General features: G+C 46.0%; 1 protein-coding gene across 9 annotated transcripts in view; it reads right to left on the minus strand.

The window, feature by feature from the left end:
- Nucleotides 1-17,500, minus strand: part of ptprfa (protein tyrosine phosphatase receptor type Fa) — a 220,305-nt gene that overhangs the window by 96,256 nt on the left and 106,549 nt on the right. For all 9 annotated transcript variants that reach the window (XM_076279000.1, XM_076279001.1, XM_076279006.1 and 6 more), the window contains exons 5-6: nucleotides 8,772-8,960; nucleotides 2,239-2,349 (exon numbers count right to left, since the gene is read on the minus strand). In XM_076279000.1, the coding sequence (XP_076135115.1) occupies nucleotides 2,239-2,349; nucleotides 8,772-8,960 (300 nt within the window). The remainder of the gene's footprint in view (nucleotides 1-2,238; nucleotides 2,350-8,771; nucleotides 8,961-17,500) is intronic.

Raw genomic sequence — 17,500 nt, forward strand, 5'->3', positions numbered from 1 at the left:
TGATTAACAATTGTGTGCATGTGTTCTTTCTCTCTCTCTCTCTCTCTTTTCTCCCTCTCTGTCTTTCTTGGCACGACACAGCCAATAAAGCATGTAAGCTCGTTGAATAGAACTCCTTTTGTCAGGGCTGAGAAAAGTATGTGTTGTTGGTGGCTATCTAGGAGTTTCCATGGTGGATGTTTTGTTTTTCCTTCCCCTGGTCTGAGGAAGCCAAGCAGGTGCAGCAGCAACTGGAGGGTGGGAATCATTAGCTCCGCGGCATTCAGCTGAGGAGCTGTACGTACCCACGCCACACATAATCTCTCATCACATGGGTGCTGGCTCTTGTGCAATTGTATTTTCACAACACACGTACACACATACTATCAGTATGTGTGTGTGTCTGCGTGTGCGTGTGCGTGTGTAAGTGGATGCTATTGCGGTGGGGTGCAACATATTCTGTCTTTTCCCTCAAGGCAAAGTATATCAATATTCCGAGATCTTAGAGTAAAATAGGCATCCACAAAAACAAATCATTCTTAACATGAAAAAACATGATGACATCACATATATAGACGCTTAACATTTACAGAAAAATGTTTTTCGACTGGGAAAATGAATTACTGTCTTCCATGCAAATGAGTGTGCCTGTACCACATACAAATGTAATCCATTCCCTGAGTGAAAAATAGAACAGCCTCCTGAACGCTGAGGAGAGTTAATACTCTAAAAAGCCATGACATCAACACCAAATGGTGACAAATGCTGGAACAAATATGCACAAATGAATGAAATGGCAATAAATTAATATTAACGTGCAGCTTGCAACTGCTGTAGCTCAGGCCATTTTACATAATATTCAGGTGAAATATGAGCATTCTGAAGTAAGTCTATATCCACACACATGCATAAATGCATGAAAAATAATGCACAGATATACTGATATCCCAGTGTTTCCCATACATTGACTTATTTGTGGCGGCCCACCACAATATCAACATTGACCACCACACAATGACTTTCCAGGTTGTACTAAATTGTGCTTCCTGTAAATATGGTTTGGATCATAACCAGCTGTGGTAATTTGTTAAAAACAGTTAATTCTGCAAACCAACCGCCACAAATGGAATTCAATTCTCTGGGAAACATTGTATCCTCCAAGTCTGATCCAGTGAAAGACTGTGTAGATATACACACGTAGTAGATGAACTATTGTGAATAATCAAGCCTTTAAAGAGTCGAAGACTTCTTAGTCATGCGTATGCAATGAAACCTTTCCGTTCACAGGCCCATGTGAAGGTGTTTGTTTCCATGCCAACATTAAAATGGGGGATAAAACAGAGCTTCTGAGGATCTGATCTGAAGAGAGACCTTTTGAGGTTGCCTTTGAGAACCTGAGATGTGGCAGCTAATTGAAACGTAAGGCCAAAAAACTCCAGCTTTGGGCTTAAAAGGCCTGGAGGACAACGAGAGAAAGAGAGCCGCCTCCATGTTGTTGTTATGCTGGCCCATCGCTTACATCCTGAGGACAGGATGAGAGCGAGAGAGAGAGAGAGAGAGAGAGAGAGAGAGGGAGGGTGGGAAAGAGAGGGAGAGAAAAAGAAAAAAGAGGAGGGGGGGGGGTTTCCAAAGCTCCCCTCTTCACAAGACAGCAGGCATCCAGGTGTCTCTTCCTCCCCCTTCCCCCACTCTTTTTCTGTCTCCACCGCAAGACTCCACATGTCTCTCTCTCTCTCTCTCTCTCTTTCTTGGCTTCATCCAAAACAAGTGTGGTGCATCTCCGTCTGACCCCTCGCTCAACTCCGGCACGTCAATCCCTCACCCCCCCACTGCCCTGAGACAAGGTGAGCCAGCCGCCAAGGCGGTGGAGGAGGATTAATTACACGGGCTTCAAAAACACTTAGCCGAGTCAGAGGCGGGTCACTGGGAATTAATGTGAACAAACAGCATCGCCCAAATGAGCCCCAAAAACAGCGTCGGAGCGGAGCAGGAGCGAAGGAAAGGAAAGTAGCTTTCCACAAGGCGGAGAGAGCTGGAACGTGAAGCGCGGGGGTCACATGTAGAGAGATAGACAGGGGCGGGTGGGCGAGCTGTCGACTCGGCCGACTCCCTCCAGTCTGAGGCGCTAGCTGTAAACAGGATTAAGGTATTTTGATGGTTAAGAGGCCGTTTGGGGTGGTGGGGGGGGGGGGTGGATGGGCCTCGGTGCAGTGGCGGCAGCGGCGGCTGCAGCTTGTGCCTGCTTGCCGCGTGTCTTACCTCGCACGTAGAGGTTGGCGGGGGCGGAGTAGCGTGTCCCTGCGCTGTTCATGGCCACACACTCGTACTTGCCCTGATCCGACTCCTCACTGTTCTCGATCTGCAACGCTCCTGCAAAGAGATGGACATCACGTTATGCTCTGGCTACGCTCAGTGCGGTGTGTGCACGCAACTCACACAAACACGGAACCTGGCACGTAGACAAACATACAGACACACACACACACACACACACAAAACAAGTTTTACGTACACAATTAATCACTGGTAAGAACTTCCAGTAACCACACCAACTACAGCTCTAGGAGGGGCTCTCCTGCCAAGAGAAGATCACTAGAATCTACTTCAGAGACAATCTCCGAAAGCCAACTTCACAGAGAAGTAGTCCATTAGAACAAGGGAACAATACATTTGAGGTGCATTTGCTGATACTGCAGAAAACATGATGGGAACCTTAGGTAAGAGCTTCTAACTCCTATCTGTCTTCTTTTGGAGCCCACTGAATAAGTGCTGCTGTTTTTTCAACGGTTGGCATCAGGAGGACAATGCCAGAGATGCTACATTTCTAGCCTAAACTAAAGCCTGTTATAAATCAAACTATATTTCACTTCGTTGTGGAGTTGTGGGAAAAAAAAAACACCTGATACCCTGAGCCACATCTGATGGGAACTTCTCTTTGGGAAAATAACTCTCAAAAACCCTTTCTTTTTATCTTAAGAAACATAGGTCTGTATGAATAAAAAGGGTTTGCGTTTAAGCCTCATTCTGTTACAGAAGACTATGAATCGCACTCCTTTTTCCAATCATTGCGCTAGCATCCACCCCAGATATGAATTTTTGTCTGGACACTGAACAAAGGCATATTGGGTATTTCTCTTTTTTTTTTTCAATTTGCAGGGCACCATGACAAAGGCAGCACCATTAGCTCTGGGACGGCATAGGATAGGAGCGCCAGGAAACCCCGACAGCCCTGACGCAACGGCAGAAATGAAAATCCGATAACTCTCGCAGCTGGATCATGGCTGGACATTAACCTCGGATGCCGATTTCGAGCAGATAAACTGGCCACAAATCACCAATCAATTCTGCCATTGTTCGTCGCTCATGGCACCCTCTACTCGTCTGTCAATGCACCATTTATCAAACGGGCCTGAAACTAATGAGCGCTTAAGAAAGCAGCTGGGTTTACCTGTGTACACACTGGCAGTACCCTGCAGAGCTAATATACAACAGCGAGAACCCCTCCTCACACAACACTTACCTGCACTGTTTACTTCTCCAAGACATTGATCATAAACATTACACTAATGAATACACAATGATAGTGCATTAGTCTACAAGAGTAATATTACATATAGTGGTTTGAAAATGAACATATAATATTGAGAGTTAATAACAACGTAATGTTCTTAGTCATGGTCAGACAATGATGTTGACCGTGACTGGTATCATGCATTGGAGGATAGGAAGCACATAGAAAAATAATAAAACTTGCAATATATTTCAGAAATGTTCCTGAAATGCATTATGTATGAATGTTACAACATGAACAATGCTGACCAACATCAAAATTAAAGACATAAAAAACTATGAGTGCATGGCATCATGGTACCTGTGACTCTTTTCGAGCACACATCAAAAAATAAAAACCCCATTAATAAGCCTCATACACACACATACGAACACACATTCACACACACACACACACACACACACACACACACACACACACACACACACACACACACACACACACACACACACACACACACACACACACACACACACACACACACCCCTCTATAGGTGGGAGGAAAATCTTCTTTGATATAAGGATTTTTTCCCCCATCCACATCAAAAGTCATTGTGTCAGAAATCTGACAGGAGAAGCATGTTCTTGTCGTTCGCGGGTCTTAGCTTTCTCCCCCGAAGGTTTTATCGGTTCCTGAGATGAGAGCATAATGTCGGCCAAATCTGGCACAGCCCCTGCCAGGAGGGGGGAGATGCCCGAGTTCATCACAAGCTCTATTTTATGAAAAAGAAAAAAATAATAATAATTTAATATCTTCTCGCTTTTTTTCCTTCTTATGTTTTGTATTGTGCTTCGACATCTCAGGGCATCTCCCCCCCAGCTTCAAGTCAGGCCTCTGGTTGTGATGACATGGAGGTGGTCTGTCTCCTCTGATCACTGTGCGTGTTAATTATGATACCGTGACAGTGATGGGCAGACTGCCTTGCACTCGAACTTCCATTCGTCTTCTCCAGCATTTTAGTGTAGCGAAAAGAGAATATTCAACCCTGCTAAATAGACAGCCCTTTTCACAAAGTGGAATTACGTAAGGTTTTTTTTTTTTTTTACAGGACAGGGGAAGTTGCCAGAAATACCATTGACCTTGAGTGATTTCACTGAAGCTAAAGAGAATTACAGTCAATCCTCCTTCAGCCTGGCTAGACAGTGTCCAGACCATGCGTTACAGTAGCCCATTGTCTTTTTAAAATGTGAGTCAACAGTTACTCTTCACAATGCCTTTTACTGTGCTACATATGCTTTTTTTTACAGTGATTTAGCGACACTCTAATAACACTGATGGTCAACAGTATGTAACAAGACACAAATATTATAGTGTGTTGTCTCTAACAACAATATCCTCGAGCAGACAATTTGTCGGTTTTATTCTTTACACTCAAATGCTTTGGAGTCTCCGTGTCTTCTTCATCTGACCACTGGTGGTCTTTTTGGTCTTTGTGTTGTTTTGGAAGTCAGACAACGAGACAGACTCACAGAGGATCATGCACTGAAGCGGAGAACGTGTCGGGGACGACAGACAACGAGAGAGGTGAGAGTGGGGAATGGGGACACTAAGGTGGGCAGACGGGGGGGAGGAGGACAGGGATGGTGAGGTGGTGGACATTTCCTGCTTTTCCGGCATTCTTACCTCTGATTGGCGTACCACCTGGTGAGGTAATTTGAATGCAAATAAGATTAAAGAGAAGCGTTAGTACAAAGGGGTGCGAGAGAGAGAAGAGAGAAGAGAAATTCAGAGGAAAGAAAAACAACAGAACAGAACAGAAGGTAGGGATTCTGTTCTGAGAGACAGCCTCTGTGCTGTACTTTCTTTTTAAAAGCAATGTGCTGCATAACTTAAGAGACTTAAGGAAACAAGGTCACATCAATTGTGACAAGGCAACTACAAGACAAAGATAAAAGAAATAAGCGTTTGAAAGACAGAGAGAGAGAGAAAGAGAGAGAGAGAGAGAGAGAGAGAGAGAGAGAGAGAGAGAGAAAGAGAGAGAGAAAAAGAGAGAGAGAGCTAATACTCCATCGGTCAGGGACCTGAGGAGGCTCTATCCTGGTTTATTGGGTTCTGTAACTGACTATGAAATGCTCCCTGCTGGAAATTCAGCAACAGCTGTTGCTGAATTACCTCAATCTTTAAGCACAGAGCCCTCTATATTATCAACAGGCCAGCCAGGCTCCACTCATCTTTTTAAGATCTGTCTAAGCTAGCTCAGGGAAAAATAAAAGCCTGCACCATTGTGGTCCTTCAAATTCATCCACAGTCTGGCTGGGGGGAGAGAGGGCTCATCATGTGTGTGATGCAACAGACAGAAACCTACGCCTGTACTGCTGTGCGCTGTCATCTTCCCCACTCTGTAGAGAGAGCTCTGTAGCGCAGCACCATTCTATGGTGGAAACTGGGTTGCTGCAGAGAGGGGGCCCCCGCATCAGCACCAGCACCTGGGAGGCTTCCCTTACTACCACCACACCTGTCATCTACAGAGTCTAGACAACAGTTCAGATTTCACTGGAGCAATGTGACCAAAAAAAAGCTATCTCAGTCGAAACTCATAACCATTTAATTTTTTAAAGATATGAATGTAAGATAAAATATACATATACACATTTAGTTGTTAGTAAAGGGGACAAGTGGGCATATTTGGTCTGCGGAGTCTGTTGGTTACTATGCATATGCATGAGATCTGCATAATAATCCAACCACTTGCCACAGAGGAGTGCATATACGAGGGGGGGAGAGAGAGAGAGTTAGGGAAGCCTTTGTAAGCTGTGTGGGCTTTTTTGGAAAGGCCATCAGCAGCTTACTAAAGGTTTGGTGTGCACTGCCAGCGATCAGGAGGCCTGGCCTCTCGTCCGAGAGAACCACCCCGCCACTCCAGAGGCCAGGGAGGTCTCTCTTCTGAGCTGGCAGCAAGCTCCTGTCTTTTGGCAGCCTGGCAGCGCAGTGTGGGCCATGATGAAAAATAGTAATGTTTTTTATGCTCGTTACTATGTTTTCACTATGGCCAGAGGTGGGTCTCTTTGATCTGATACTCTGGTGTCTCATTCAGTTACTGTGGTCTTGGATAAGTCCGATGTTGGTATTGTATTTTGGTATATAAAAACAGAAGCTTGGATTGTAAATTGGCATTTGGCTCCATTAATAGGACCAGACAAGCTTTAAAAAAAACACAGACATAGAGATTACAGGACTCATTACACGCAATCATTTTCAAATTAACTTTGTTCACATACATCATTCTTCCACTGACATAGAGCTCCTAAAGGTAAAGCTAAAACAAAGTGAAAAGGCCAGTAGGTTCCCACTTGCTCTGAAGCTTTAGGTATTGAACAGCTGGTTTAGCAGCTCTTGCTGGGAGTGACTGTCCGTGTACTGTAAAGTGCATAGTTTGCTCGGCTGTGTTTACTGGAGAGGAGCAGGATTAGGCGTTTGTCGAGAGACACTAATCCGCTTTGGCCCCATACTCCCACCTTGCTATCAGATCCTGGGGCGAGTGCTTTTCTGTTTGCTTATCATGTGGCCTGCATTGTAAACAGCTGCGCTGCGCTGATCGATGGCCTGTGCAGAAGCGCTCGTTTGACAGGGGCCAAGCTATAATTACTGTGAGACAATGACATATTCTGAAGGGGATTAAGATCCATTTGACGCAGAGGACATTGAGTTTTGTATCTGTAACATGCAGAGAGCAAGGGTCATAAATTGAAAAATGGGACCATTAGTATTTCTTGATGGAAAGGAGTCACCTCTCGCTAGCTGCTAATTCCACAGCAAATTTAATCTCGAGGGCCAAAATAATGGATTATATCACAACAAATAAATGACATCAGCGTCCAGTGATAATATGACATTGATCTCAATCTAGGCTTGTATTTGTGATGACAGATAGGCTGAGTTGGAATCAGTGCATTCCTGTCCTACTGCAGTTAAGGGCAGGAGTTGACAAAGGCTGTGCACCTAATTGAAACAAATTGCCATGCCGACACGTTAATAATGCATGGCGTATCTGTCCGCACCTAGGGCCTTTGCTGAAAGTGGAGGGAAAAAAAAGTCTCTACAGCTATCTTCAAAGCCGGAGGTGTCTTGAAGACTGCCCGGTGACATTTCTCTCTGTTCTAAGAGGAAATTGGGGAGGAAATGTGAAGGGCATGGCGCCGCCGGTGAAAATGTGTCGCCGTATCCCCCCCCCCCCCCTCCCCCCCCCCCCCCCCCCCTCCTTTGTAGTCACGCTCGGTTGCACCCCGATATTATTCCACCATGGCCGCATTGATAACTTCCCTGGCATCAAACCAATGTTTATGAGCCACTATTTAGAGGGGGGGGGGGGCGTGGGCCCCCGTCGCTGCACACGGGGCGCGGGGGAGAGGATTGGACGGCCTCGCCAACCCCGACTTTTCTTCAAGGCTCCCAGAGAGCAGTCTCTCCTCAGGCTCGGGTCTATTCGGGGATGCTGGGCAGGCTCGGCATGGAGTCGCTTTAGCTTGTTGCTTCATTAAAATTAATCACCGCATGCACCTGGGAGGTACTAGGGGCAAATCAAATATTCCCACACAAAACCAGCTTCGGCTGTGAAAGCACTCCAGCCAAAGAGGGAAATACATTGCAATTTCCCCCTTACCTTTCCTTTTTTTTTATTTGGGGGAGTATAAAAGAATTAGTTTGTTGATGGCAGAAAACATCTTTGGCAGCTATTGTGTGAATTCATCCATGCCTTTGTCCTTGATGCCCTCAAAATGGGTTCAGAAATGGACATATGGTCACATTGTCAATGATTTAGCTGCAATTATACAGAGAAAACTAATCATATGGGCACCCCAATGCTCGAGTGACAAATATGTCTCTGAGTAGGTGTGTGTGTGTGTGTGTGTGTGTGTGTGTGTGTGTGTGTGTGTGTGTGAGTGTGTGTGTGTGTACTGTTCAATCTCTGTCACAATAGGCAGCTACTCGGTGAAAAAAACACTGTTTTGTATACCCTTTGGGAGCCCATTTCAGCTGTTTATCACCGTAGCCTTGTGAATTATTAATCAGTGACTTTCTTTGGAATCTACAAGTACCTCAATCAAGTAAGCTGCATGTGGCAAGCTGTAAACTTTTTAATGGATGTAGTGGGATTTTAAATATATTGATGTTTTTTTTGTTTGTTTTTTTTAGATCCAGAAATCAAGCAATTACACGAGCACAGCGTTTGTATCCTTGTGGGTTCCTTCCCACGTGCCCATTGGACATCATTCGCTTTACCTGAGCGGAGCTGCTTGATGCGTCCATTGCTGCCGGTGATGTCGACGGGCAGGAAGTCTTTGAACCAGGAGATCTCCGGGTCTGGGTTTCCGCTGGCGGCGCACAGCATAGTGGCCGTGCGTGTTCTCTCCACCACCTTCAGCTGGGGGCCCATGTCAATGGTGGGGAAGCCATGTGGAATCTGGTCCTCTGCAACACACACCAAAGGGACAAAACACAAGAGCGGGTGAGTGGACGGGTGGGGAAAAGGGGGGGGAGGGGCGGGGGGGTTGTGGGGCTCAGCGTTTCACATGGACAGGGACAGCTGGACAGGGCTGGGCACGAAGTAAGACATCAGTCGAGCAATGGATGCCTTCACAGGACCTGACCCGAACACCCCCCCACACACACACACACATTTGGATACATGAGACCACCCTGGGGTTCTATTTTTTTCCCCTCTTTGCTCTGCGAATTTCATTTGTTCCCTCTTCTCATGCCACAGTGCGAGACAGGAAGGTGGTCCCCTTTTTAACGGTGTGAAATCCTGTCGTAATGTAAATATCGCTGGGCCCGGCGCGTGACTAATCCTCCTATGGTATTTCTCGTCACGGATCGAGTGCAGGAGCCGCGATTTCCCTCCCGCTGCACACCGCTCTCGCATGGAGCCAGTGCCTCTCTCTCCTGCTCAGACAATCTGAAAGGCTAAGTGTGGTCAAATGCCAGCTCTGCCAAATTAAGAATAAAACATGAAAAAAATCAATGTCCCAGAATTCCATTTCATGCAGCCCCCCCCCCGCCCCCCCAACCACCCACCCTGCCCACACACACACCAATGCCACCATCAACCCCCTAGATGAAAGAATGTGCAAAGAAAAGAGAAGACAGAACTGTGGAGATGAAGGCAATGTCATACCAGGGGGAGAGAAAGAAAGAAAAAGAAAATTGAGGCCAAGAATCAACTGGGTGGAAAGTTGCTCAATTCACACACAATGGAGAGGTCTGAGACATTCCCACACAATCTAAGTGCATGCGAACACAATCAAACAGCCATAAAGTAAGACGGCGCAACCTCAGCTACTTAAGATGCAAATCCGTTTTAAAAATATCCCAGAGTAAATCAAGTCTTAAGTGTTTAAATTGTATCTACAAATGTTATCCTTATTTTTTAACCTTATTCAAAAATACTACACTGTTGGACTTCTATTACAGCTGAAATAGCAAAAATAAATTCCTAACACATTCAAGTCTTGATTATTACAAAGAAAAAGAACTAGAACAGCAAAGGCATCAGTCAAAGGCCTGTTATATATTCAGTGCCTCTAGTGGGAACTGAGTAGGTTGTGGCACAAGAAAACTACAGTGCGAGGCTGGGAAACCCTATAATAAAGAGCTTTAAAACCCTGCTTTGAGAGAGAGGAGGAGGTTCCCACTGTGAGGGGCACAAATGAACTCGGGAGGGACTCCTGGGAGGGGCTGATCCGCAGTTCTGGCACAGGCGCGGAAAATACCTGGGCGTTTTTGAAAGCCTCTGCCCTGGATCCAGATCAAGCTGGAACAGCCTGTTCATCTCTCTCGCTTTCTGCACGAGTGCAAGGGCCCTCCTCACCTTTTGTTGTTGTTTTAGCTCGCTGCTAAGGACAACCATTGTCAAGGGAGGGGGGGGGGTGGGGGGGGGGGTGGCGGGTAAAGACTCCACGAAGCAGACAGGCCGGCCAACAGTGTCTTTACTGGGTAAAAGTCTTTAGTGTGCTTCGTTTCGGGATGGAGACAGGCCGAGATGTTGTAATGGAGCCCACTGGGAACTCCGCAAACACATTCTCACAAACACACGACGCAGCCATGAGACAGAAGAGTGTATGTGCCAGGGATCAAAACAACCCCAACGGAGGCCATGCCAGCCAGAGAACACAGCAGAGCAGAGAGAGAGAGGGAGAGAGAGAGAGAGAGGGACAGAGAGGGAAAGAGAGAGAGAGGGACAGAGAGAGAGAGAGAGAGAGAGAGAGAGAGAGAGAGAGAGATAGGGGGACAGGAATATAAAGGGGGAGAATGAGAAGGAAAAATGTGATAATTGGACAGACAACAGCATTCCCAGTTTGCCAAACTCATTTGGAGCACAGTACAGTGTGACACAGTGAGAGAGGCTGAGAACTAGCAAGAGCTGTGCAGCAACATACATACACAACCTGAGAGCCGCCATCATTACCATTAAAAAAAGAAAACCTATCACTTAGATAGATCTTAAGTATACATCATTATAAGCAAAATGAATTTCATACAGTGACTTTCACTGAGGCAGCAAAGGTTGAAATATTCCAAAATATTCAAATTGCACTGCCACTGAACATTCTGTATTTTTTTTTTTTTTCAAAGGTATCTTATTGGGTCTGCATAAAAATATTCTAAACCTGAGAAGTCTGGAAGTTTGATTAAAATTGTAAGTTGAGGAGAGAGAGAGAGAGAGAGAGAGAGAGAGAGAGAGAGAGAGAGAGAGAGAGAGAGAGAGAGAGAGAGAGAGAGAGAGAGAGAGAGGAGACGGAACTTCTCTCAGCCCATTTTCCTGCACTGCAAATGAGAGACTGGGTGAGTTACAGAGCCTATTTGCAGGGAAGCGGGTAGGTGTCACTCTCCCAGGGGGGCTTTCAAAGACAGCCCAACCAATCCCTTCTGGAAGCCCTTTGTTGGCTGTGATGAGTGAAGAAAACATGTCATATTTCTGTTTGCAAAAGAGCAGGGAGGGGAGGGGAGAGAGAGAGAGAGAGAGAGAGAGAGAAACCTCTCAGGCCCACCTGAAAACCAACACCTTCCCATTCCATTTGAGATGACGTGATGATAGTTAACCACGACTAGGATTTCATAAGCAGTTTGTTCCCACAACAATGCTGTCCTGCTCACCACACCTCTTTAGACGTTTTTTTACTTTGTCCACCTGACACTGTATGGATGTCAAAGCTCTAGCTCACATGGTAAACACTATATTTGAATAATAACCACATTCCTAAGTTTCTGTCAGAGAGAATTACGGTTCATTTAAGGGGGGGGGGGGGGGCGGGGATTGGGTGGAACAACACAGAAAAACAACAGCACCGTATCCAATGGCCTTTGGTGGAATTTCTGCAATGGGGGATTACTTTCTCACCTACCTAATCCCCTCATACAATGCGACGGCATGGTAACAGAGTTGACGGGCCGTCACTCAGGAGGTATTCGAGTCTAGGGAAGAGGCAGTGCACCAACACGTCTGTCTGTCTGCTCCAATCACTCCTGCCTGCCTGCACAACACTAAAAGAACTAGGGATGCATATGTGTGTGTGTGTGTGTGTGTGTGTGTGTGTGTGTGTGTGTGTGTGTGTGTGTGTGTACTGTGTATCTGTGTGTGTGTGTGTGTGTTTTGGGGGTGGAACAGGACAAAAAGGAGCGAAGGCAACACAAACCATCAAGATGGCAGGCAGGAGAGGGAGTAAGAAACTGCTGCAGCAGTTTCTGCCTGTCGAGGCTCAGTCTGTCCTGACAGAGAATTCAAATGCCCCATCTGCTCCGACATTCTCTTTCATCTGGTCGAGTAAGAAACTAACTTACTGTGGGAGATGTGTGCGTTCACCATTTTTATGAGTCTGTAGTGCAAACTTAATGAAAATTTGACAGCCAGTACAACTTGAGGAAAGAAAGCATGATCATTCTCTCAAACCACTGTTCAAGTGAACTACTCGGAACCATATTTGATAAGATTTATAAGTTACCTAAACCCCACTGAGAGACCAACCAACCAGAATAACAACACGTTATGGGTAAACACTACAACAGCTCCATGAGAACTAACCAGAATAACAACACGTTATGGGTAAACACTACAACAGCTCGATGAGAACTAACCAGAATAACAACACGTTATGGGTAAACACTACAACAGCTCCATGAGAACTATGTCATGGCATGACAGTCCTACATGTACAGCATGTGAATGTTGCCAGACGTGTGTATGTGTATAAGTATTTTCGGCACTTTGGCCAACAGCTTGTGACAGAGGCTTAATGAAGAGCGCCAAGTGTGTGAGGCGTCTTTTTTCTCCCTTTCTGTCTGCCTGACCTCAAAAAAATTAAGGGAACACTTACAGTTTTCCACAATTGTTAAAACAAATTTTTTGAAACCTTCCACCCTTTTCTCCATTCTCAAACTACATTCACAGAATATCTGACAGTTCTTGCAAAATAAAACACTCGCCTCAAAAGTTTTACTTGTGCTCAGAACCGTGTCAGAGTACCCATCCAGTGTATGATTGAAGTGATCCCTTAATTTTTTTGAGCAGTATATTTCCGGCACTTCGGCCAGCAGCTTGTGACAGAGGCTTAATGAAGAGCACCAAGTGTGTGAGGCGTCTTTTTTCTCGCTTTATGTCTGCCTGACCTCGGTGTCACAGCTCGCTGTGGCGACGTGATGCTCAGGGCATGAGGCGCAAGCACACACACACACACACCACCACCTCCCCACACTGGTGTTATTGTTCCCCAGGCACGACCGTGACAAGGTGTTTGGCTCCAACTGAGCCACACATTCCAGCTGTAATTTAGAAGTCGCATTGTAAGACTGCAAAGGAAACATAATCAGCCGGGATAAAGGCAGCAGGAGGAACGAGAACTTGGTGTGTGTGTGTGAGCGTGGGAGCTTGTGTGTGTGTGTGTGTGTGTGTGTTGGGGGTGGGGGTGCTGTAGGGCGTCTGTGACACTGAAGTATTTACTGTAGTAACATTTGGGTCCGGCTGACAGGTGTTTTGAAGAAGCAACGATAAATGCAGAGCCTTGAGTGATCTGCTTGTTTTGGGGACAAGTCCTCTACCCTGGCTTACTGTACCGCGCTTATTTTTACACACTTGTAGTTGTTTATTTATTCATTTTTCCCCCCTTTTGCTTCTTTCATGCTGTGTCAAGTCTTTCAGAGCTCAGTGCTGGCGCAAATAATACACATGTCCTGTGTCAAACAACAGCCTCTTGGCACTGTCCGTCAGGACTTCTAAGGAAATGTTTTTTTTTTCTGTCTTTCATTTGAAAAAAAAAAAAAAACGGGGAAAAGACTCGCAACAGTGCAATCCTGTCGGATGGACACTTGAACCCCCCTTGGACCTCTGTGTAAGTCACTTGACAATTTGCTCCATTACTGGCATCTGCTGTGAGTCCAGCATGCTGATGGCAGCTCCCCCATGCTTTAGAGCTAACCTTTGAAGTGGACACAAGCCAAGGAGTGCAGAAAGTGGTATCCAAGAGTGCACTGCAGAAAGTGGTATCCAAGTCAGATGAATTCATCGTAAACCCTTGCCGTATGCTGAAATGTTTTTTTTTTTGTTTTTTTTTGGAAAAACTACTTAAATAAGCTTCAATTATTCTCTACGAGAACAGATACATTTCAATATATTTAATCACACTTAGATTTCACTTTACGCAGTGTGGAGCGTTGCGTAACCCCCCCCCCCCCACCCCCACACACAAACTCACACACACATCCCACCCCCACATTCCACCCCTGAACTCTTGCAGATTTACACCTCTGAACTTTCCATAGCATACGGATTGACAGGTCAGCCTCGGGAATCCAGGTGCATATCAATTACCGGTCTGGATTTTCCCATGGAATCAGCGGCAGTGAGGAAATATTTGGGACATGAACGGATGGCCGAGTGGGAAAAAAAAGTGGGACAGGCACGGAGAAAGCTCCCTTCCCACAATTCCACTGTAAGGCTCAGTTGAAAAAGAGTGAGCAGACACAGCCTTGACCAGCGTTGCTTTCCCCCCACAGAAAAGCCAAACAAATCTGCAATATTCATATTATGCAACCGAGTCATGAAAAGGCTAAACTGAGCAATGGCTCCTTCTGTGGTGAACGCTGGACCAGCTGCTTCGTCACCGAGAGCAGAAGGGGGAGAGAGCAGGACAAGTCCCCACACGCTGGTTAATGGCATTTTCGCTGGCACTTAAGAGTAGTTTTATTCTGGCAGGTTGTCCGTGTCCACTTATCAACCGACAGGGGCAGCTCACGGGAGAGCACAGCAGCTTTTTCATGCAGCAGTCCCAAGCTTTTCACCTCCGGCAACACAGGGGTTTAATTAATGCCAATCCAGATGGCAGCCGCTGATGTCTGTGTGGGTCTGGCCCGCACCTGCCATGGAGACGGCTCACTTCAGGGCCAGAACTGTACCGGAATCAGCAGCCGAGACAGATGGGGCATGGGCTGTTCCGTCAGTGGAAAGGAACCTTTGGAAGGAACGTTCGGAGCTACATGACCAATGAGAAAGATGACCTCTGTCTCCTTTGACATTTGCTCTATACCTTCATATCCTCATCACACACACACAGACACACACACACACACACACACACACACATCCTTTAATCAAGGAGATGCCGAAACACCCCAAAGGGAATTGTCTGCTCTTAATAAGATCTTCCTCCTTGGCAAATTAAAAGAGCAGCTTTATATTAGAGGAGGGGTATGGGAGATCTGCAGGGGCTGACAGGCAGCTATTGAAACAAGACACGGGACGACAACAAAGCCAACGGCAGGAAAGCCACTGACAGGATTTGGAGGGGAAGATGCTTCCCAATTAACAATGGAGCAGCACTGCAAACCAACCTTCCATCTTATAATAATGAACCAACCGTCAAACAGAACATGTGGGCATTGAGATACATTGCTCAATGCTATGACGCTTTGTTTTTAGGCACCACGCTGAATATGATAAAGTTCTGTTTTGATATATATATATATATATATATATATATATATATGTATATAAAATAAATAAATAAATAAATAAATAAATAAATAAAGGGCATAGCAAAAAAGATTTGGCTGATCTCCTCTTGTAGTAGTTCGTCCTTCAACATGTTTCAGGGGAAGTATTGAACGAGCGAAGACATCACCTACAGCACGCCACAAATAAACCACTCTCTCAGACATCCTGAGGTGACCCTGATCTCTCACAGAAATTGATGGTTTGAGCAGAAAAAAAGAGAGAAAGCGAACAACAGCGTAGCACTGCGCTGAGCAAAAGCCTATTTTTATCGGGGGTGCATCGGTGGTTGTTAGAGCAGTGCTACTCCGTAATCTTCCCAGCCAAGGCCCCCACCCGCAAGTGGCAACGCCGTACGGGCCATCAAGCACGCTGTCATGCCGTAATTGGGTGGCAAGAGCGGACCGACGGGCAGGTGGGTGGGTGAGGTGCGCCGTCACGCCGGGCCGTGTCACGGTGACATCCCTATGAGGGCTTTAAGAGGTTGACGTGTGTGTGTGTGTTTTTCTTTCTTTTTTTTTTTTTTTTTGGGGGGGGGGGGGGGGGTCGCAAAGTGGCCCCTATGCCTTGCCCGTCTAACCCCACCCCGCCCCACGCACACACACACACACACCCACCCACCCATCTCCTCTAGCTGCCACGAAAAACACTTTCCCGCCAAACCACCACCAAGCTTCCGACCTTCACTTGTTTTCATCAAGGATAATTAGTTAGCAGAATTTATTTGCATTGCTAATTCTCTCCCTCACCCCACAACCCCACTCTCACCCCCCCCCACCCCACCCCACACACACACACACACCCTTCATTTGTGCCTTCCTTCCCTTGCCCTGTCTCTTTCACAACCAGTCACATACACACACCCAGTCACACACACTCTAAAGCATCATGGTTCCTAATAAGCCTTTAATAGCTGCTGTTTGAACCACAGCCTTTGAAGACGGCTCTCTGGAGGTTTACATAAGTCAGCAGAGTTTACTCATCGGCTAGCGCTTAACGCTTTGCAGGCAATGCTAGTGCAATAGCTCTCTCTGACTCCCCCAACCCTTCTCTCTCTCTCTCTCTCTCTCTGATGATGGTGAGATGGCGAGACAGCAACAGGAATCTTGCTCCTATTTCTCATGCTAGATCTCCAGAGGAATGATTGGCCACCATGAAGCCACTTATATATATATATACACTGTACATACATACATCCATTGAGCATACACATAAACAACAATATGCATATGTACAGTACATGTGCCACCACACACACACACACACACACACACACACACACACACACACACACAGCGAGAGGAATGTAAAGGGAGGTAAAGAGAGAGGGAGAGAGTGTGTGTATAAGAGAGAAATTGTTTTTGCGTTTGGATTTGTCCGACTCATTCCTCTCTCTGACAAACGCACACATATTCTCTCTCTCACACACACACACAAACCAAGTCACCCTTACAGGCTGTGTGCAACTGATTTTAACATTGTCTCATTCAAACCCTACAATCTAACCACCTAAACAACTTTGCTGCACTGAGGAGTCAGTTGGAGGGCATTACAGATGAGGGGGCCACAACAAACAAACAAACAAACAAACAAACAAACAAATCTATATTTGAGCGGCCCCAGCGATAAAAAATAAATAATCATAAACAAATTCTGAGAAAAGGAAAATGACTTTTTCAATGTCACAGGAAGGAACACTGTGCTGCACATGGAGAGGGAGGGGCTTTTTGGGGGTAAATAAGCCGTTATTATTAAAGGAATAAATCCAGCAGATTTAATTGCTTCTTTATCAGGCTTCAGCATCCCTGTGGGTTTGTGATGTGTGTGTGTGTTTGTGCGTGCTTGCTTCTGCGTGTGTGTCTGTGTGCACATGTGTCTATGCACACACGTGTTATGTGTCTCTCCAGCTCTGTGTGTGTGTGTGTGTGTGTGTGTGTGTGTGTGTTTTGTGTACAGCCTTGGAGGCCTG

The sequence above is a fragment of the Alosa pseudoharengus genome, unplaced genomic scaffold (genome assembly GCF_046254945.1).
Source record: "Alosa pseudoharengus isolate Yale_2024_CS ecotype anadromous, Long Island Sound unplaced genomic scaffold, YU_APseudo_1.1 YU_APseudo_1.1_scf_11, whole genome shotgun sequence".
NCBI classification, from domain to species: Eukaryota; Metazoa; Chordata; class Actinopteri; order Clupeiformes; family Clupeidae; genus Alosa; species Alosa pseudoharengus.